This window comes from Strigops habroptila, chromosome 13 (assembly GCF_004027225.2).
Source record: "Strigops habroptila isolate Jane chromosome 13, bStrHab1.2.pri, whole genome shotgun sequence".
In the NCBI taxonomy this organism is placed as follows: Eukaryota; Metazoa; Chordata; class Aves; order Psittaciformes; family Psittacidae; genus Strigops; species Strigops habroptila.
Genome location: NC_044289.2, coordinates 4,311,666 through 4,333,560, shown reverse-complemented (window position 1 = coordinate 4,333,560; position 21,895 = coordinate 4,311,666). Strand labels below are relative to the sequence as shown.

Sequence of the window (21,895 nt, the reverse complement as noted above, 5' to 3'; positions counted from 1 at the left end):
ATCCCAACGAGGTCATCGGATAGCTGCAGTTCCCATGGCTGCCTCCATCGTTTCCCAACCAACGAGTCTGTTGTTTTCTGCATTCAGAGCCGCATTTATGCTGAATATTTTAAAGACTACAAATAGGGCAGGCTATTTCTGAATAAATGAATCAAAACCGACCATACACAGAATGTCAGCATTCCATGGAGAACCGTGTTTAACATCCCTCCTCAATGTATGTAGACTGCAACCAAAGCTGTGTTCTGCCAACACAGTGTTTCATTGCCTACAGTGAACTGGCAGAAACCACAAGTGAACACAGAATGTTAAAGGATTAAGTACAGCCTCGGTAAAAAAAAAAAAATCTGTTAAAAAACTGCTCCAATTATTGAAGGTGTCACCAATTAAAAATAGGCTTAAGTACAATCAAATTCTTTTCTCCCCTTAGAGCTCACCCAAGAAAGGAAACAATTACTTTCATGGCTAACATGGATTTTCCTTGACCAGGCAGTAGCAGTAGTTAGACACATAAGGAAGGCTCTTCAGAGTCACTTTTATAAGTAAGATAGAAGTAGAGATATTTCCAATACAGGTTGTTTTAATCAGAAAATACCTAAGGGAAAGCAGTAATGTTGAATGAGGCATGGCAAGGTGGTCAACTTTACAGACTGCATCCTCAGGCATGGCAGTTTTATTACTAATGTTATAAAGTGTGAACCCCTTTCTGATGAGAGGCAGGAGGAACTTAAAATTTAGTGATTTGATCCCTGATTTTATCCATGCAGACTGACCTCATTGCAGGACTGGGGCCATAATTCCACGGATTATTCATACACCTGGAGTGGGAGAAAAGACTCTGGTTCATGGAAGCTCTGGAGCTTCCAGAATGTTAATGTACTTACAAAAATGGGACATGGATCAAGGAAGTTCTAATACAGAGTATGACTTATACACTTCTTCCTTCAGCCCTCAGCCTTCCTGAAAAGTCTTGCACACACTAATACCTCTTGTGCCTGTTCCTACTGATGTTGTTGGCAAAACTTCTTATTTAAGGAGGCACACTTTGTATCAAAAAAACCCTGAATCAGTCAAAGGTTTTGAGAAGATGGCAGAAACCAGCCGTATCCACCCAGCAGCAACAAGCTGTCCTAACACGACCTGTGATCAACAACCAGCCTTACACATGCCAGCATTCCTACAGGGTAAACACCACTGATAATAAGTACCTCTAGGTGCTTGTGAAACCTTGCTAAGTGGAGGGAAATCTCCCTGAAGGAATCCTGCAGTGCTGGTAAAGGAAGTGTATCTTTGTCAACAGAAATGGTGCTGATGCTCAGGCTCACTGCCCCTGCACACCCCGGCTGCCACGGCTCTTCCTACACATCATTCTGGTGCAAGGAGCTGCTCTAGCTCTACCAACATAAGGCCAGCCTATATTGTGTAACTATCTATGCCAGACCTTCATCCCCTAAAGGTGTAGCTACACATAACAACAGCGTTAAGACAAGATCAAACATAAATGCGCTGTTGGTGGAGTGCTGCACAATCAGAGCTCAGCCACCTCGGGCAGACAGGGTTGCTTGGGAGGGCGCTGCAGCAACACAAGCTGGAGCAGCTTAAAAGAGCTGCTCTCAGATCCACAGATGAGTTTCTACAGGCCTAGCTTTGGCAGTGTGAGTATGTTACCACCTTCATTCCTCTGCCAGAGCCTTACCTCAGAGCAGAATCAGCACAAGAGAGCATGTCCTTGGGCCTCAAGTGCTGCTGTTCACAGCCCAGAGCCATCCCTCAACCATGAGCTCGTTAACGTGTTAGGGATTGGTTTCCACATCTCAGCAGCAGATGCCTCCTCTGCCTTCAGAGAGGAATCCATCACGACAGACTTCTCCAGTTAGGCCAGTCTCCAACCACAACACAATGCAGCACTAAGGCACAGATCACAAAGGGTATTCACGTCCTCCTTTGAACCACCTCGTCATGATTTCTGGCTAGAAAAAACCACCCTAGAACTACAATGCTTATTTTTCTGTTCTTTCTCAGTTAGACAATAGTTTTACCATACAAGTGACTAGGCCCAGTGTCAGCAAACAGGACAAGAAGCCAAACTTCATCCAATCTCTTTCTTGACCCTCTTTAACATACGTCAGGAAAAGTGAAATCCTCCTTGCATACAGCGAAATCCCAACTTGCACACAGACGAATTGCTTCCAGTCAGATCTCTGAGACTCTCTGATGCTCCAGATCCAAAGCAGCCACTTTGTCTCCGTGGTAATTATTTATATGGAAGCTGTTGCTCTTCAGCTTCATCCACCCTTCCCCTTTTTCGAAAGAAAAATACTGAATTAACTTTGAATGCTGATGTGAAAGTAGCACTAGCATGGCATAAGCAAGGCCCTGCCCTGACCAGATGGATTTGACAGGCTCCTCCAGACTCCAAAACCAGCTTCTTCAAGACCCCGTTACTCAAATTCCTATTTTAAGTCAGACTGCTAACAGTCCTTGAAAAATAAAACATAAAAACCCCCAAACCAGCATCCAAGCCCCAAACAATCAGCATAGAGCAAGACCTCAGTAAATTTCATTGCAAGTTTATAGTCTCAGCACAATGCCGAAAATGGGCACAATTGTGGTTCTACAGCTTGTTTAAAAAAAACCCACCTCAGCACTCTGTCCCAAAGTCAGATACGACACCAACCCACTGGCAGGACAGCTATCCTTAAGGAATTGTCCAAAAGAACTCATGGTCCTAAAGAAATTCTTCACTGTTGAAAAGAGTAACACTGCCACCTACTAGGGAAAGCCAAAATACAGGAGCAGGTCACCACCTCCAAGGAAGCATTTCTCTGGCTATGAACAACAAAAGACAGAGAAAACTGAAGTCACATTCTTCTTCTGCCTTGCCTCACTATTCAGTTGTTATCCAGTGGCTCAAGCTTGCTGGAATGCATTTACTTGGAGATAACATTCAATTACATCATGACAGCTCATGCGCATTGTATAAGCTGCTGTTTATCGGGGACTACTCCAAACGCAGAGCATGATTTCAGACCCTATTCACTGGTTTGATGGCATGGCTTAAACCAAGACTTAGTACTAACAGGGCCAGTGAACACATGCAGTGTGAGTTATCTGAGTGTTTCCTTCGTCCAGGAGGTGGAGGTTTATGTCAGTCACTTCTTGGCAGGATGACAGCTCAGCTACCTGAACCACTATAAAGCACTCTACCCTGATGCTGCAGGACTGGCCACCTTACAGATCTCAGAAAGCGATTCTCTGCTTGCTGTTCATACCTATCTAAAAAAATTAGACACAGTCTATTAATTAATACCCAAGTCTGAAAATGCACAGAAAACTTAACACTGAACATAAAGGTTTAAGTCACCACTACCCACCCCATCACCTTGTGCTCTGAAATTCAGAAAAGTGTCCAAGTCAACACTAACATTTGTACTAAAGACTCCAAAACTGCACTGCAGCCCATCGCCCGGACTATCCCCAACCTGCTGGGATCACCCATAAATTCTCAGTCTATTCCTCAGTGTAGTACTGGACAGTATCACATGTTCCTACTACTGCTTGCAATTTTGAAAGAGCAGGGCTAAACATGAGCTAGACACTTCTGTTGACAGGTACATGTACCTCATCAGCACAAGAACGGAAAACTGCAGTTACTCAGTCAAGGTTCTTTCTTTAACTGAACAGTACGTGTCGTGCCTGCAGGCTGTGCCTCTCTGCTCATGTGCACCTGCAGAGAAATTCCTTTTCATGCTAGTAAAACATTTCTACAACAAGCAGTCTGGGGCCAGACCTGCGAGGAGGCAGCTGCACTACCTGCAAGCACCCTTTCTCTGTGGGACACATGAGACTGGGGAAGGATCCAGCTCCCCAGGCACTGCTCCTGTTGTAGCAGTTGGCTGGACAAGGAAAATGCAGAGCAAGGCAACAGATGCCATGTCTGAATCTGGGCTACAATGTTCTGCACATCACTAAGACTCTTCAGTACAAGCCAGAGCTGTGTCTGTCGCACAAGTGACAAACATCTTCAATGCAGACATTCTGCACAAATTCTTGAGCTCTATGTGCCATCACAAAGCTCTTTTGAGGCGACAAAAATAACCCCTTTAGTATTGTGGAGGAACCAGATGACCTTTTTATCTCCTTAATGGCCATCAATAAAAAACCACTGAAGGAAGATACCAGATCAAATTGGCTACTGAACTGTCATAGCAGGAGAGCTCCAACAGGCAATCTTGATGGCCTTAGCCACAACACTTCTGTCTGAAACAAAAACAAAGTGGTAGGAAAATGCTCCAGCATACGAGGCAATTATGAGTACATCGCACATACAACTAATCGTTGCTTAGAGAAAGCAACAGATGAGTAAAAATAGTCCTAGGAAGGTTCTACATTTTGAAGAAACCTTCAATCAATCCTGAGCATAATTAAAATCTTCAGAAGGAAAACACAGAAGACAGTCAGTCACTGATGACACTTTTTAATTTGATATGGTCAGACTTTGTGTCAAAGTAACTTGTAAAACCAACAGAGTAAGACAGAACTAGAGGACAGGCAAGTTTCATATTTACAGTCATTCAGAAGTAATAGTGTCAAAGCATATCTCAAATAGTGGTGACAGAAGCACAGGAACATACAGAGAATCATCTTTTTTAGAACATTATTAGAATTTTATTACATTATCTTGCTAACTATTAAAAGAATCTGTTGCATTTTTTACTGCCTGATTCTAACTCACCAACTCCTCAAAGTGATTTGCAATACAAAAAACACAAAAGCCACTTTTTCTGTTTGTAAACAACAAAACCACCCACTTTTGTTTTCCGAGACATTACTGGAGTGGCACAGCAGAGTTGACACTAATGCTTTACTTTTTACCATTAAATAAAAAAATAAAGAAAAACAAACAACAGTTGGGCAAAGGGAACAAACAGACCAGGTCAGTGGAATCATTCAGTTGGATTCTGGATGACAATCAGGAAGTAGTCTTTATCTGGAGAAAAAAAGAAATAAATTACTCTTTCATTGTGGATATTTTATCACAGCAACAGTAAAATTCAACAGTTTTTTTATCTCCCTGGTATGCTGTGGGAACTTTAAGTCCTGACATTCATTCTCAGTGAGAAAAACAGGCCAGGCATGTCAGATCACTTATTTTTGAGTTTTAAAGAGAAAAGGCATCAGCTTTAAGAACTGCATGCTCCCAAGGCAATAGAACTTAACTCAGTTTGTGCCTAGGAAGAAAAAGTAACTGGCATATGCAGTGATGAAATCAAAATCAGTGGTGCAAGAAGGTGATTTCCTCTATCTCACAGGCAGGCTGCTGGACTGCAGTGACTGTAGCTACATTTTTGCTAGAGCAATGCTCATTCCTCTCTGGTTTCCACATGAAGGATGAAAAAAGGCTGCTTCAGCATAAACCCTGGAGCCTGCCTTAAGATCTGCCTGGCCAGTCCCTACAGAGCAGCCTACCACAACTGCAACCCCGTTCTCTGCCTTCCATCAGCACAAGCCCACCGCAGAGCCAGCGCAGCATGGAAGAGCAAAGCTGACTTCCTGCCACATTAGTGAACTCATTGCTTCCCATTCTGTAATTTGATGAAATAAAAGAGGATGTTTCCTGAAAAAAAAAGGTTGCTGCTGATATAACTGTACAACTCATGACTACACAAATGAGTTCAGAGTTGAGTGAATCCAGAGGAGGCCACGGAGCTGCTGCGAGGGCTGGAGCAGCTTTGCTCTGGAGCCAGGCTGGGAGAGCTGGGCTGGGGCAGCCTGGGGAAGAGAAGGCTCCTGAAGGGGAGACCTTAGAGCAGCTCCAGTGCCTAAAGGGGCTCCAGGAAACCTGGAGAGGGGCTTTGGGCAAGGGCCTGTAAGGACAGGACAAGGGGAATGGCTTTAACCTGCCAGAGGGGAGATTGAGATGAGCTCTGAGGCAGAAGCTCTTCCCTGTGAGGGTGCTGAGGCGCTGGCACAGACTTTTCCCAGAGAAGCTGTGGCTGCCCCATCCCTGGCAGTGTTCAAGGCCAGGTTGGACACAGGGGCTTGGAGCAACCTGCTCTAGTGGAAGGCAGAGCACACAGGCAGAGCACACAGGCAGGGGATTGGAACTGGATGAGCTTTAAGGTTCCTTCCAACCCAAACCATTCCAATTCTATGATTCTACAGCTACAGTATGCTCTACTACATTTCTCTGAAGTGGAAAGATCTATTGGATTGCTTTGCTTTATCACTTAGCCTAGTGCTGAACTGAAACTGCTCTCAGAACACATTCCTTTACAACTATTGTGTTGTAAAGGAAAAACACAAAGCATGAAAGGCTGCAACACGCTCTCAAAAACTACTTGACACTTTCTACTTTGATCAAGATGAAATAAGGAAATTCCCCACACTCAAACATGAAAAAAACAAACTTAGGTCAATGATAAGTTTCAACCTTGAAGAAAGCAGAACAGCTTCTTGGTAACAAAGGGATTATACGAATAGAGCAGCAGGCAGACCTTTTCTCTCAGGCTGACAGCATCAACCTCATGAGAAGAGAATTCTGCTGGATTCCCTGATGCCTCCTTTGTCCCCACTCACTTTTACCTGGTGCTACCATGATCTCGTTTTTCTTGGAGCGAATCCTCAGGAAGGTGAGGTCATTCTGGGGGTCGATGTCTCGCACAGTGCTCCTTGCCTTCATGATGAAGCTGTGCATGAGGCCTGCGTACTGAATCGTTGTGGAGTTGTCCATAGTACTTTTGATAGGAATACCTGCAAGGAACAGGAGACAGGAAAGGTCAGCGACAAAACTCCAGACCTAACTGTGCCTTGGGCATCACCAAGTCCAACTGGGGTGGCTATTTATCCTAGCAGATGTTGTCCCTACACCAGGGATTAGGAGTGGTCTGTTTAAAGGCTTAAAAGAAGAACTTGAACAGAAATAAGATGTGGAAAGGCTAAGATCTGGAACTACAGGTATAAGTGAGAAGAACTATTTAGCTCTAATAGCATCAGTGCTTTACTTTTGCTTTTACATTTATGAGATTTATAAATATAAATAAATAATAACAAAAATAAATTCCTGTGGGGGGAAAGAGGAAATACCAATGTTTCAATTTTGTTCTCCTGACTGGGAACTGCTTTTCCAATCAGAGAGGCTCCTGAACCTCACAGTTCAATGATATTCAAGTAAGCCAGGCTGGTAGCAGTGCTGACTGTAGAGGACATCAGCTGCTGCATCACACTGTTACAAAGCTGAGGCTCCAACATTTAACCATAAGAGTTAAGGCAGTCCTGCAAGGTCCCTGTACACCAGCCGAGAGGGCAGACCCACTGTTTGGCCACAGCTTTTCCTCCCTTACACTTCTGCCACCAATTAGACATGTTTTCCCACGAAAAGCCAGCCAAAATTCAGCTCTCATGTCAGAACAGTGCAGCAGCCAACTACCAAATTCTGGCATGGCAGAAAAACTGCTGCAGGTGGATGTTCAAATAAGCACAGCTTCAGCCTGGACAGCACAATCCATCATTCACTACCATGGAAAAGCAGTGAGCAGGGATGCAAGCTGCATATAAGCATGCAATGATCTGATCTTCAATATATTCATATATAGAATCACAGAATCAGCTAGGGTGGAAAAGACCTTTAAGATCATCAAGTCCAACCATTACCCCAGCACTGCCAAGGCCACCACTAACCCATGTCACTGAGGGCCTCATCTACACAGCTTGTGAACACTTGCAGAGATGGCGATTCCACTATCTGTCATCTTTTCTAAGGATTATTTCTAGGAAATGTTCAAGTTAAATTGATAATCACACAGTTTTAAGAAGTTGGGCTGCTCACGGTATATGCAGAGTGCTGTGGACAAGTCTGCTCTGTTGGAGCCTTCAATGACTCCAAGCTTATGAGCCTCATGAGGCCACGAGCATGAGACAGGTCGAGTCCACCAAGACAGCAGCATTCTGGGCATGCACAACAGCAAGATTTCAGATGTCAGGAGACCTTTTAGGGCTACTAATAAGGGCTTTCACAGAACAGTCTCAGACACTTGTGTAACTCAAATATTTCTAAGCTTTTGCAAATTTTTTTAATACATTTACTTTCTAAAATAACAAAGTGAACTTGCAGAAAAGCAGAAATGAGAATCCAGTTTTCTCTTGTAACCTAACTACTGTCTGTCTTTTGGATACAGGAATATCTTTGCTAAAGACAGACTGTAAACTAAACACAAGTATAACAATCATCAGCCCTTAAAAGCACGCGTTTGGAACTAGTTGCATCTCAGCAAACCAAGACTGACACAGTACCTTCCGAGTTCACAACAATGATTCCCTGCACTCCCTTTTGGCTCTGAATTCGCTTCAGTGTTTCTTCCACCTCAGCCTGCAGAGAAAGCACAAATCAAGAGAAGATCACAGCTGCTGTTTGCCTTCCAGCAAAGCTTTGTAATAATGTGTCTGAAAATAAAGCCACACAAAAATGATTCAGGCAGGTACCACCTACACTGTTCTACACAGTTAAGTGCCTGCTCTTCGGTACGACTTTTCTCTATGGCTTTTTCAGTTGTTTTCCGTCTTTGCTCTTCACTCCTCTGTGATTACAATATCGGGGAAACATGGCACTCCCTCTAATCTTTCCCTCTCTCCTCTTCCCCAACTCTCCTGCAACCTCCCACATTAGTTCTTTGCTGTAGGCTTGCAACTAGAAGATTAGATTTGCTTAGTCAGACTGCTGCAATTTAGCTGTCAAACAAAAATCATGTATGAAAATATATATGGAATTTATGAAAAGTAGAAAAAGATACATTCTGAGTGCAAGACTACCTTCCCTTTTATCAAACGAATACTGAGAACAATTATAAATAAGAAAAGTGAGGGGAAAAAACAACGAATAAATGCTATTTATATATATAATTGTGATTTGTGTTGGAACAGCTACGAGATCGTGACAGAATTAGACAGTTGTTTGTGTTGGAAGGGACCTTAAAGCTCCTCCAGTTCCAACCCCCTGCCACAGGCAGGGACACCTTCCACTAGAGCAGGTTGCTCCAAGCCCCTGTGTCCAACCTGGCCTTGAACACTGCCAGGGATGGGGCAGCCACAGCTTCTCTGGGCACCCTGTGCCAGCGCCTCAGCACCCTCACAGAGAAGAACTTCTGCCTTAGATCTAAATCAAACCTCCTGGGAAGGCACCCGCTGAACACGAACAGGGCCGCACCCGCGCGTTCCGAGCGCAGAAACCAAACCCGAACTCAACCGAGGGGATCGAGAGAAACCGGAGAAAGACCCAAGAGCTGCCCACGGCCGCGCCGCGCCTCGGACGGGGCCGGACACCGCTCGGCCCAGGCGCCGGCCCGGGCGGTCCCACGGCCGCTCCTCTCGGCCTCACGAACACGGCGTTTCCCCCCCCCAAGAGCCCCACGAGGGGGAGCGGGACACCCCCCCGCCCCGTGTGGTCCCCGGCAGCGCCGCCACCGCCTCACCCACCATCTTGAGCCGCCACCGCCCCGTCACGGCCCCGCGCGCTGCGCCTGCGCCCGGCCCGGAAGGGCTTGTCGGGGCGGGTGTTGTGAGGGGAAGGCGGTGGCATGGCGCCGCGCCGGTGAGCCCATGGTGTAAACCCCACGGCTCTGCCCCCAAATAACGTCAGTGGGCGGGGAGCGCGGGTACACCTACAGCGCTGTGTGGTGGTTTGGTCCTCGGTGTGCAGGGGGTGGGCTGTGAGGGTCCAGAGAAGGGCCACAAAGATGCTCCAAGGACTGGGCAGTGTGTGAGGGAAGCCTTCGGAGCAGGAGGCGCAGAGGAGGTGTTATCACCATGTTGCAGTAGCTAAAGGGTTGCTATAGAGAAGACTCCCTTTACACAGGGGGTGGTGTGGAGGAGTGATGGGCACGAGTTACTCCTGGGGGGACGGGAGACAAGATGAAAACATTTCATGCTGTGAACAATCACCCACTGGAATAAGTTTCCCAGGGAAGTGCTGGGTTCCCCAACGCTAGACATGTTATCATTGGGCTGCACAAGGTCCTGGGACATTTAGTCTGGCTTGTCCTTTTCATAGAAAGGTTGGACCACGTGATCCTCAACGTCTCTTCCAAACTGGTGGTCTGCGATTCTGTGATTCCATGAGTGATTCCTCGTACGTGGCCGTGTTTCTCCCAGCTTGAGGAGCAGCCCGAGAAGCCTTGGTCAGTGCTGGCGCAGGCTGTGCCCCATGGCAGCAGCCAGTCGGGGTCCCTGCAGCCGCCGAGGGGTCGGTGTGACCACCCACACCTTTGGTCCCTTGCCAGTGCCCAGCCCTGCCCGCAGCTGCAGAGAGCCTGCAAGAGCCGCTCTGCCCGGGCCTGGAGCCCACGTGGGGCAGTTGGGGTGCCCCAGCACCCAGTGCCAGCAGCACCGGCCGCCTTCAGCCCTGGGAACCCGGAGCAAGTGGAAGACACTTGTCTGCCAACGCCGTTTGCGTGAGCTCACAGCAAATGCAAAGAGATCTTGGCTGGGAAGAACATCAAGTAATTTATTTAGAGAACAACAAACAACAACAAAAAACCACAACACAACAACCTCAAACTCTTCTACAAAAACCTACTTTAAACTACAATTCTTCTGCTACAATCTACAACTATCCTACTCAAAACTACAACAAACTCTTCTATAACAAACTCCAACTCTTCTACAAAACACGACGACTCTTTGAGGAACTACAAATCTTCTGAAAAAAACAACAAATCTTCTTCTAACAACTTCTTCCTGCTCCACGGGAATCCCCATCTCGGTCAGCCCTGGAAGCAAGCAGCACAAGGTCATTTCAGTGAGGCTACTGATGGTCCTTGCCTTTGCCACAGCCTGGGAGACGCTGGGGAGAGCATCAGTCGGCCGCGGGGCTCAGCCCTGGCTGGGGCTGGGAGCCGGGAGCCGGGCTCTACGCGTTGAGACTTGGCTCGCGTGGCCCAGAGGCAGCGCAGGGCAGCGCTGTGGTGGCGCTCGTGCCGCCAGGACGAGGCCACCGGGCAGCGTGTCCCTGCAGCAGGGTCAGCCCCAGCGCGGCAGCAGCCGAGCCACCCTCACTGCCAGCAGTGCATGGGGGCACGTGCTGTCTTACCACTGCTTAGTCCACCTCCATTTCCTCCATCTCCTCCTCCTCCATGTCAACCTCCATCTCCTCCTCCTCCTCCAACTTGATGTCCACCTCCATATCCTCCTCCTGCTGCAGCCCCACATGGATCCTGCTGGCAGCATCGTCCTCCGGCTCCAACATGTACTGGAACAGCCTAAGGCCAAAAGTAAGCAGAAGAGGGCATTGGTGCTGCCTTGGGCAGCGGAGCGGAGCTGAGGGACGGGGCTCTGGGCACCCGGCTGCCTCTCGCTGCGCGGGCAGAGGTGTGGGGCGCTGGGGCCCCAGGCACGTCCCCAGCAGGAGGTGTCGGGAGGCCGGGGGCTCGTTGGCCAGCAGCACCCACCAGCTCTGACAGGCTGGCGCCTGCAGCCGGAGGATCCTGCGCTTCCTGCGCTTCAGCACCTTGCGGAGCGGTAAGATCTTGAAGACCTGCCAGAGCAGAGAGGGCAGGGGTGAGCGGCCGTGCTCCCTGCCTGGGGGACACGGGCACAGACCCAGCGCCGCGCCTGCCTCGACACCCACAGGCTCCTTACTCTGCGTAGGCAGGTCTTTGCCTCCTCGCTCCAGCAAGGGCTGTGCTGTGCTGCCAGCAGGACAAGGGTGGTCTTTCTGTGGGGCTGCATGGTGGCACCGAGATGGGGACCGTGGAGCAGGGCACCAGAGACTTTGGCGGGCATCAGGTGAGAGAGGGCAGAAGGGCTGAGAGCGGGGCAGAAGGGCTGGCAGTAGGGCAGAAGGGCTTGAGGGTCCAGGAAGGGTGAGAGGGAGCACAGGACAAGTGTAGGGTGCAGGGGCGAAGGTCTGTGTTGTGCGTCTCGCTGGTAACGGGCGACATCCCAGCTCCGTGACACCGGAGTTCCGGAACTGCTGCGCAGCAGGGGATGGGGACGAGCCCTGAAGGGGCTGCAGCTTCATGGGGGACATGGGGCAATCCGAACTTTAGCTCTTGAGATGATTGAAATACACTCTTGTGCTTAAAGAGACCGTAAGATGTGTCATCTTTGCGCTGGCCAACTCCACGGGGCCAAGACCATCTCCATTGCTCTTTCCCTGTCCCACGATCAGCCTGAGAGCGAGCTGAGCAGCGCTGATGTGCTGCAGCTGGGATGCGTCCATGGGGGTGGAATTCAGCGCTGCCCGGCCTCGGGATGCAGGCGGCAGCAGGACACGGCTGAGTGGCCACATCCTGCAGCCAGGTCGGTCACAACTGAGCCCATGCAAGAACCCGCAGCCCACGCGCAGCGAAGGCTGCGAGGGCAGGACAAGATGTGCTGCCAGCAGCGTGTGTCGAGGGCTGCCTGCTTCAGGAGGGGTCTGCAACAGCTCTGGGCCTTGAACTCGCATGTCCCTGTCTGCATTTGCACGCACACCTCCTGCACGCAGCAGCTCCCCCTGCACCCTGCTGCCAGTTCCCTCCGGGAAGCGCCCCGTCCCTCCGCGCTTGTCGGCTCCCAGCATGACAGCACCGGCGGGTGACCCTGGCCCCGGCTGCGGCCGCCCAACCTCCAGTGTCCCCAGCCACCTCCGGCCCCAAACCCTCTTCTAGCCTGCGGGCTTGGGACGAAGGGTCCCATCAGAGAGAGCTGGAGGGAGGTAAAAGGCTTGGTTTGGGCAGCAGGATCCAACTGCAGGCCAGGTGCAGGCTGCTCCCCACAACAACCTGGGCCTGGGCACACTGCGATTCTGTGATTCCATGAGTGATTCCTCGTACGTGGCCGTGTTTCTCCCAGCTTGAGGAGCAGCTGGAGAAGCCTTGGTCAGTGCTGGCGCAGGCTGTGCCCCATGGCAGCAGCCAGCCGGGGTCCCTGCAACCGCCGAGGGGTCCGTGTGACCACCCACACCTTTGGTCCCTCGCCAGTGCCCAGCCCTGCCCGCAGCTGCAGAGAGCCTGCAAGAGCTGCTCTGCCCGGGCAGGGAGCCCACGTGGGGCAGTTGGGGTGCCCCAGCACCCAGTGCCAGCAGCACCGGCCGCCTTCAGCCCCAGAACCCGGAGCAAGTGGAAGCCACTTGTCTGCCAACGCCGTTTGCGTGTGCTCAGAGCAAACACAAAGAGAGACTGGGTCAGGAAAAGATCAAGAAATGTATTTACAGAACAACAAATAAGAAAATAAAAACTCAACACAACGAACACAACTCTTCTAACAACAACCTACAACTAACCTACTTTAAACTACACCTTAAAAATACAACTCTTCTACTAAGTAACTATCAAATCTAGGAAAAGCAACTCTTCTACCAACTACAAATCTTCAAGAAAAACAACAAATCTTCTTCTAACAACTTCTTCCTGCTCCACGGGAATCCCCATCTCGGTCAGCCCTGGAAGCAAGCAGCACAAGGTCATTTCAGTGAGGCTACTGATGGTCCTTGCCTTTGCCACAGCCTGGGAGACGCTGGGGAGAGCGTCAGTCGGCCGCGGGGCTCAGCCCTGGCTGGGGCTGGGAGCCGGGAGCCGGGCTCTACGCATTGAGACTTGGCTCGCGTGGCCCAGAGGCAGCGCAGGGCAGCGCTGTGGTGGCGCTCGTGCCGCCAGGACGAGGCCACCGGGCAGCGTGTCCCTGCAGCAGGGTCAGCCCCAGCACGGCAGCAGCCGAGCCACCCTCACTGCCAGCAGCGCATGGGGGCACGTGCTGTCTTACCACTGCTTAGTCCACCTCCATTTCCTCCTCCTCCTCCTCCTCCAACTTGATGTCCACCTCCATATCCTCCTCCTGCTGCAGCCCCACATGGATCCTGCTGGCAGCATCGTCCTCCGGCTCCAACATGTACTGGAACAGCCTAAGGCCAAAAGTAAGCAGAAGAGGGCATTGGTGCTGCCTTGGGCAGCGGAGCGGAGCTGAGGGACGGGGCTCTGGGCACCCGGCCGCCTCTCGCTGCGCGGGCAGAGGTGTGGGGCGCTGGGGCCCCAGGCACGTCCCCAGCAGGAGGTGTCGGGAGGCCGGGGGCTCCTTGGCCAGCAGCACCCACCAGCTCTGACAGGCTGGCGCCTGCAGCCGGAGGATCCTGCGCTTCCTGCGCTTCAGCACCTTGCGGAGCGGTAAGATCTTGAAGACCTGCCAGAGCAGAGAGGGCAGGGGTGAGCGGCCGTGCTCCCTGCCTGGGGGACACGGGCACAGACCCAGCGCCGCGCCTGCCTCGACACCCACAGGCTCCTTACTCTGCGTAGGCAGGTCTTTGCCTCCTCGCTCCAGCAAGGGCTGTGCTGTGCTGCCAGCAGGACAAGGGTGGTCTTTCTGTGGGGCTGCATGGTGGCACCGAGATGGGGACCGTGGAGCAGGGCACCAGAGACTCTGGCGGGCGTCAGGTGAGAGAGGGCAGAAGGACTGAGAGCGGGGTAGAAGGGCTGGCAGTAGGGCAGAAGGGCTTGAGGGTCCAGGAAGGGTGAGAGGGAGCACAGGACAAGTGTAGGGTGCAGGGGTGAAGGTCTGTGTTGTGCGTCTCGCTGGTAACGTGCAGTTGCTGGTGGAACACGGGCTGCGACATCACAGCTCCGTGACACCGGAGTTCTGGAACTGCTGCGCAGCAGGGGATGGGGACGAGCCCTGAAGGGGCTGCAGCTTCATGGGGGACATGGGGCAATCCGAACTTTAGCTCTTGAGATGATTGAAATACACTGTTGTGCTTAAAGAGACCGTAAGATGTGTGATCTTTGCGCTGGCCAACTCCATGGGGCCAAGACCAGCTCTATTGCTCTTTCCCTCTCCCACGATCAGCCCGAGAGCCACCTGAGAACAGGTGAAGTGCTACAGTTGGGATGTGTCCCTGGGGGTGAATTAGCCCTTCCCGTTTTTGGGATGCCAGTGTGCACGGAGGTGTGGGACGAGGCAAGGAAAAGGGATACTCCATTCTTACAATGTGTGACATAGAAAAGAGAAAGGGTGATAGGCACACAGTACGCCTGGGGAGATTCCGACTGCACTCAGACTAAGTTACCACAATGATAATAACCAGCCATTGGAATTATCTCCCCCGAGAAGGGGTGGATTCCCCACCACTGGACAATCTTAAGTTTGGGCTGGGCAGGGCGTTGGGACATCCTGTCTAGCTTGTGCTTTGCCTATAAAGGTTGGACCAGATAAACCCTGAGGTCTTTTCCAATGTGGTATTCCAAGGTTCTGATTGAGGCAGCCTCACACCTCACCCCCCAAAAAAGCACACAGACAATTCTTTGGCTCATGGATGCTTCGTAACACACAACAAACAACGATGAGACCTCCAGCTCTTTAAGTAGTTTTATAAAAGTATTTGACTTACTGAGATACTGTTACAGTTACCTGAGTATTTGAAATTACAATGCAAGGAAACTTCAACAAGGAATTTCAGTACAGTATTTTACAATCCAGTGCTGCTGATCCCAGTTTATAGATGAGTTCACTAGAGCACATATACACAAACAGTGATTCTTGAAGAAAATTAAAAGACACCATAAAAAGGGGGCTGGAGATACCAGTATAGCAGAGAGTCAAGATTACAAATCCAGTGCAGCATGTAATAAAAATGCAGAAAATAAAATCATAAAAACTTAAGCATTTGTTTTAATTCCCTCAGAATAATACACCCCCTTCTTTTTAAATGCCAGCAACTTGACTAAAATAATTTCCATTCTAGATCAGATGAAGACATGATGCATTTCCTGTGCATTTCATTACTGTATTAACATTTCCTGAGCTGCCCAGAGCTACAAGATTTTGTTAATTCTTCCATCCGCAGCTCAGCGTTTCATTTGCTCATGTTATTCTCCCAAGGGAAAACTCTAAATAAAAGTTATTTTAATACTCAAGCAATTGGGATCAATTGGCAACTGCCTGCATTGGCAGAACCTGCGTTGTGACATACTATGAATTTATGCAGCTTGGGTTGCTAAATCAGCCGGATGGTGGGAGACAAATTCATTCATCTGCTGAAAATCTTATTGGAAGCCCAGTTCCTCACAACCTGCGGTCTGGGCTTCAGGATGCTCTGGGCTCAGCTCCACCTTCTTTCACCAGATCCCCACAAAGAACAGAACTGCACCAGTGGCTCATATTAAGTCCTTTTTATTTCTACACAACATGCTGTAAAAACTGAACACATTTGTTCTCATTCTCAATGCTGATGGAGCAAAACGGCTGAGGAATCTGAACCTCCGACTTCAGAAATGTCCCCAGTTCAATACAAGAAATTTGCTTTAATTTCTGTCTTTTTTGGCCAACCCCATGTTTCTCAGATTATTTTCCCCCTCTCCTCCCCCCAGTGGATTCTTTATTTTTTATTTATTTCTCTTTTAAAATCCTGTCTGGTGCTTGGGATATCCAGCCCCCTTTCCCCCATCCTAATACAGCAGAAAAGACATATAAACATGCCATTTAAATTAAAGAAAAATGGAATAAGTGGAATCCCGGACTGCAAAAATATATACAAGCATTTACCTTGTCCTGAACTAAACATTTCAACCATAAAAATATTCAACAGCCACACCCTATAGAACTAGGGCTAAGGCTATTTCAATTATAGCTATTCTTTAGTTTAAAAATATAGGGCTGAAAGCCTTTTGGGTGATATTTATACATTAACAATAGTTCTAGGTTCCCTACATGAATCATAAAGCATTATGCAGAACACAGACTATTTGTCATAGCTTAATCTTGCATTATCTTGCTTAATTTAACCTCTCTTGGAAATACGTTAGGTAACTACCTTTCATTGTAAGAACTCATACAAACAGAATATATTTATAAGGCTTTTTTTCTCCTCGTGAGCTGTGTACTATAAGAAATCCATCAAACCTTTCTGAAGTTGGCAGATTTTTCTCCTAGTAAGCCCATGAAGTCAGGTTGGTTCTACCAGCAATGGAACTGTAAGAGAGGGTCATTTCTGTGTTACCAGAAACCCTTTTCCATGCCTTTCTTGGAATATGCATGACGCAAGAGCTGTTCACTCTACAGGCTGAGAATCCTGCCTTCCAGTAAGCATCTCCTTGCATGACCTGAAAAACTCAGTTAAAACCTGCAGTGCCTTGGTGGTTCTTAGGCTTGAATCAGTTCTTCCCTCTTACAGTTTAGACAGAAGGGACAAGAGGAAAGAAACACTCTTTTCGAGACTGGAAGTTCAGTTTTACAGTTTCCCACTGTCCTGTTTTGGCTCCCATATCCAAAAGCCTCTTAAAACCAGCTCCTGGCCCAATGCGTAGAGCCTCATTATGCTTTAGTATGTGCTACATGGTGTTTCAAGTGTCACAACTCCTACCATGGCTACCAGCTCAGCTCACTGAAGTTTGCTTTCCTCCCTTCACACAGGGAAGGAGCTGACCATACCCAAAAAGTGCATTCAGTCTAAAGGAGCAGTAAAATGCAAAATGTTATTGTAAACCAGAAGAGAACTGAGTATTAACAGATTCTAAAAGGAAGTAAAAGATGTTATTAATCCAATAGGAACTCACTACAAAAGTTATTAGCTACAAGCAGTGAATTAGCTTAGAAATCTCCCCCAGAAACTTGAGTTTCAGTCTTTATGGAAGTATTTACTGATGCTCCAGCTTTTCAAAGATCTGTAATTCCTGTCTGAACTTTCTCATCCTCTTAGCCTTAGCCATCAGTTCAGTATCAGTTCATTACCAAAAATGCTAAGTACTATCATTTTCTGAATCCAGTTGTTTGGTACCTCATCCTGAGAACCCAAGAGCCTTCACAGCAACTGACTGCAACACGTAAGAATAACACTGACAATAACGTCCATTAACACTGTTGACAAGAAACATCAGTCTGCAAACAGGAATCTACATGGAATCAGTGCAATCCCAGGTGGCCTTGTCTTTTGCAAAACAAGTGAAGTACCACAGTGTTAATATTGATTTAAAACTTAAATGTGTTACACAGAAAAAAAGATCAGAACTCTTCCAAGGGCACACAGAAAGGTTCCAACAACTTTGGGCAGGTGGCTATTTTGCTGAAATTCGCAGAATTAGGAAAAAGAAAACCAAAGCAAAGCTATGCCCTGGATTCGTGCCACAGTTTGACATCCCCTTAGCAGCAGCTTGAGTCCAGCTGGCATGTGAGCAGACTCCAGGCAGGGAAAAACAGTCTGGCCACACTTGACATAGAAAAAAGGGCTGAAATGATGGATTTGCTCACGGACAGGCTGGCTCTACAACACTGCTTAAAGAGGCTTAGGATGCTGCTGCAGCACTGCAGCTACCAATGAACTTCCCAGTGCATCAGTAGCAAAAAATGCTACTAAAAAGGAAAGACAAAACTATTGTTAAAAATCTGTCAGTCATTAAGGACACATTCTAATTAATGAATGGTAAAACAAAGCAGAGCCCAAAGCTGTATTAAACCTCTACGTAGGTCAGAATTAATTTGCAGCCATATCTGATTGCTCATTTGATTTCTGAAAGTGCTCAGTAGAAATCCAGAGTTACTGTGGATAAAACCTCAGGATAACATCCATTTACTTACACATTAGTATTGTTAAATAAATCCAAGTCAAGTCTACTTTACAATGAAGTGTGCAACAAGCAGAAGAAGTGAAGACCAGACATTGTGTTGAGTTCACATTCTTCAAGGTGCAAATTTTAGCTATTCTTGCCCAAATCCTTCTGTTTCTTCAATTGCAAACAACAGCTTTTCCTTCAACTGCTCATAATTCTTATAGGGTGGAAGATCTAAGCGATTGAAACTGAAAATAAAGAAAAAACTTAAATACTGAAAAATAATTAAACCATCACAAAAATTCCACTATGAATATGAGTAATTAAACTTTTTGCTCTGTACATGGATACCTGGATTTAGATCCTGGGAAAAGCAGACTCCAACATAAATTTACATACTTCTGAGAGCGAAAGTTAGAGTTCAAGAGCTGAACGGTCAGAAATGCAGTGTGCTAGGTAAGGGTTTTCATGAACTTTCCTTGGTTAACTACAGTCATCATTCACATTTGACATGTGTGGGTTTACTTACCTGACACACAGGAGGAACATGAATGCGGCTACTTCACTATGAAGATGGAGTGTAGTGATAACTAAAGATCAATCCCCCCCTCTTTAGATAGTATTGTTTATTACTTTAAATTTTCAGCAATACATAAATCCATGGAATTTACAATGGCATCTACTTCCTGCCAGGAGTTCTTCAGCAGTTCAGCTACTATTCAACAACAAAGTTTACTGGTATAACTTGGTGTTTGCTTTCACACGGTCTCATCCATTGAAGTATATTACCATTTACTACAATCTCCAAGTAGATTGCTGTCAGCAAAACGAGGACAGCAGCAATAGTTTGGTTTGCTACATACTCACCAGGTATGACTTCTAGGTAACCAGTTTTCCTTGCCAACTTTTTCAATACAAAATTTCTGGGGTCCATTGCTCCCTGTAACAAATTCAGATAAACAAGGTGTAGCTACTGTTGCATCAGTAGGTAAGATACTACAACTGAAGTATTAAAGGCTTAAACACAAGATTGCCATCACTCACACCAACAAAAGACATCTGTCCTTCACTACACAACTCTGTCTAGCTCAAAGTATGCATGTGGTGAAATGCATGAATTTGAAGTGATTTCGAAAGTCAATACACTAGGTGTAAACATCCCCTCCATCTCTTTTTCCATCATAGCTCAAACATATGCAGGGCTTACAAAATAGCATTAATATAAAAATCATTAAAGTGTCCATAAATTTGCAAATCAGTTCTTTTAAAAAAACATATCTAATGCATTAAGGGATTATTTTTTTTATGCATACCCATGAGGTCAGCAAATCCTCCCACTGGTAATCTGCATGTTCCAGTCACAAACTGCAAGAGTCTCATTCTCTTCTCATTATCTATTTCTTTCACAAACTGAAAAACAGTAATTGAAATAAACATTTAGGGATAGATTTGATAGACAGATTTTCACATCATCGCCATCCACAACAGGCAATTTACATGACTGTTACAAATGGCTGGATTAACAGTAACAACTAGTTACTCCACGTCTGTAGTGTACACGCTACAGATGTGTTCAGTAACTCTATTCTGTGCTTGGTAACTCCTGTAGGTCTGAGAACAAAGCAAAGTCTACAAACCTGCCAGAACCACACTATCTGCCTGCTGGTCCTGGTGTAGTGCCTGTAGATGGTGTGTCTCTGCCAGTCATTCAAATCAATTTCTTGCATTCCGCAAAGAAGCACCTTGAGGGGAGAAAAAGGGAAATAAACACAAGTTATGACTTTTCTTCTGTGACTGCCCATGTAGAAAAACTGAACATCAACTGCACCCATACTTAGAAGCATCTACAGTGAGAATATACTTGGTTTTAATTTTAAACTTTATCCAAAACTTCTACAACAAAGAATGATGCCTGCTCATGACGTGTATTTGGAGAAGCCACAAACCAGAAAGCATCTCTGTCATGAGAAGTGGAACAATTGCATTTAGACATCCAAGCCAGGAACAGTTTATCACTGCTCAGACATACAGTCCGCTACTAGGAACAGGATGTTTTATGTTTTTTATCTTTCTAAATTGAACAGATGCTTCAGAAAGTGCAATTTTGAGAGATTAAAATCATCCAGAACCTGGTCCAAGCTATATGTGATCATCCACTGCACATCTGGTTTTTATCTCCCTTTCTGTCAAGTTACTCATTCTTTGAACACAGGCAAATCAAAGTGCTGAGGATTACAAAAGCAACTCAATAACAAATGTCTACTGGCAGAATCTTAGCCTTTAGACACACGTAAGTAGGTTGCAAAAAGGTCAGTGAAGGGAAACACACTAATCCAATACCCTCCATCCTGTTTCCCTCACATGTCCTTTAAAGCAGAGTTGTCAGCCTTGGCAAGTTCTGCTCTTCAGACCTAATGACTGGAGTTTGAGTATTTTATGTGTAACGACCTGGATGTAGCAACAGCTGAACAATCCTTTACCTCCAGTTCCTTAGCATCAAAATACTGCAGATACTGCTGTGGCAGAATTTCATTGAAGCCTTCAAAGAAAGCCTGTGTCTGCTCCTCAACACCTCGGGAAAGTCTCCATTCTGCTACTAGCCTGTAGAAGGAGACAGAGAGAGATGATTTCAGTGGCCCATGCTAACCCACATCCACATCTTTGTTAGCCTATTTTGAGATGAACTGTGAGCAAAGTTAAAACAATATGGAAAGTCTGGAAAGTTCTGGGGATAGAACATTGTGTAATTTTTTTAGTTACCTTTACTCTCTGCAAGCGATTTTGTTTTTTCTTTAAGTTAAACCCCTATGTTTCCAACCATTCTGCTACAAAAGTATTTTAGACTCAAAGAGGAGGCAGCATCTATTCTGTGATTATATTAATGAGAGCACAGCAGTCCCTAGGTATTTGAAGAAAGAAAAAGATGCAGAGCTGTATTTGTCTACTATTCTCCCCAGAAATCTCAAGTCATTATCCATGAAAAGGTAAAAACTAGGTCAAGTTGTACTGGCGAAGATAAGTAGGACTGCTAGCTTACCAAGAAATGACTATGTCCATTTGGAAAGTTCCATATTTGTTTCTGTTAATCATGAAACTTTGCTCTGTGGCAGAAACTCCACTCTCCATTAATAAAAGGGTGGAAAGCAGGCAGGAGACCCGAAGAACCTGAACCCAGGGAGAAGCAGATATTATGCTGAATTCAAGCCTAACCTGTCAGGAGAAATGGAGTCTAAAGGAGAGATGGCTATTTTCTCATTTCAATCCTAGAAACTCTGGGGACTTAAAGCAGGACTCAGAGTAAGACAGGAGAACAGGAGTGAAACTGCAATCTGTGCTCTCTCTGGGTTCCTAAAAACTAAAAGAGAATGGTTTTCTGCAGGTCCTCCCTA

General features: G+C 47.1%; 2 protein-coding genes across 8 annotated transcripts in view; both read right to left on the bottom strand.

Moving 5' to 3' along the window:
- Window positions 1-4,461: 4,461 nt before the first annotated feature.
- Window positions 4,462-9,620, bottom strand: DYNLRB1 (dynein light chain roadblock-type 1). Of its 4 annotated transcripts, none has more exons than XM_030502855.1 (4): window positions 9,472-9,620; window positions 8,293-8,368; window positions 6,586-6,753; window positions 4,462-4,990 (listed from the first exon to the last, which is right to left on the bottom strand). In XM_030502855.1, exons 1-4 carry the CDS (start codon window positions 9,472-9,474, stop codon window positions 4,947-4,949), a joined length of 291 nt encoding a protein of 96 aa, XP_030358715.1. In that variant the 5' UTR covers window positions 9,475-9,620; the 3' UTR covers window positions 4,462-4,946. The 4 variants fall into 4 exon arrangements, with proteins under 4 accessions (XP_030358715.1, XP_030358714.1, XP_030358718.1 ...); XM_030502854.1 differs by having other exon boundaries at window positions 6,580-6,753; window positions 9,472-9,607; XM_030502858.1 differs by lacking the exon at window positions 9,472-9,620 and adding an exon at window positions 9,203-9,388.
- Window positions 9,621-15,316: 5,696 nt separating this feature from the next.
- Window positions 15,317-21,895, bottom strand: part of ITCH (itchy E3 ubiquitin protein ligase) — a 58,910-nt gene continuing 52,331 nt past the window's right edge. For all 4 annotated transcript variants that reach the window (XM_030502849.1, XM_030502850.1, XM_030502851.1 and 1 more), the window contains 5 exons: window positions 20,987-21,107; window positions 20,144-20,248; window positions 19,820-19,916; window positions 19,374-19,446; window positions 15,317-18,754 (listed from right to left, as the gene is read on the bottom strand). In XM_030502849.1, coding sequence (XP_030358709.1) covers window positions 18,655-18,754; window positions 19,374-19,446; window positions 19,820-19,916; window positions 20,144-20,248; window positions 20,987-21,107 — 496 coding nt within the window. In that variant the 3' untranslated portion in view covers window positions 15,317-18,654. The remainder of the gene's footprint in view (window positions 18,755-19,373; window positions 19,447-19,819; window positions 19,917-20,143; window positions 20,249-20,986; window positions 21,108-21,895) is intronic.

Excerpts from the sequence above, each read along its gene's own strand:
- DYNLRB1 (XM_030502854.1), bottom strand. Across the intron at positions 6,754-8,292 it reads CATTGTTGTGAACTCGGAAG|GTATTCCTATCAAAAGTACT; the intron begins GTACTGTGTCAG and ends TGTTCCTTGCAG. Across the intron at positions 4,991-6,579 it reads CATGGTAGCACCAGGTAAAA|ATAAAGACTACTTCCTGATT; the intron begins GTGAGTGGGGAC and ends TTTTTTCTCCAG.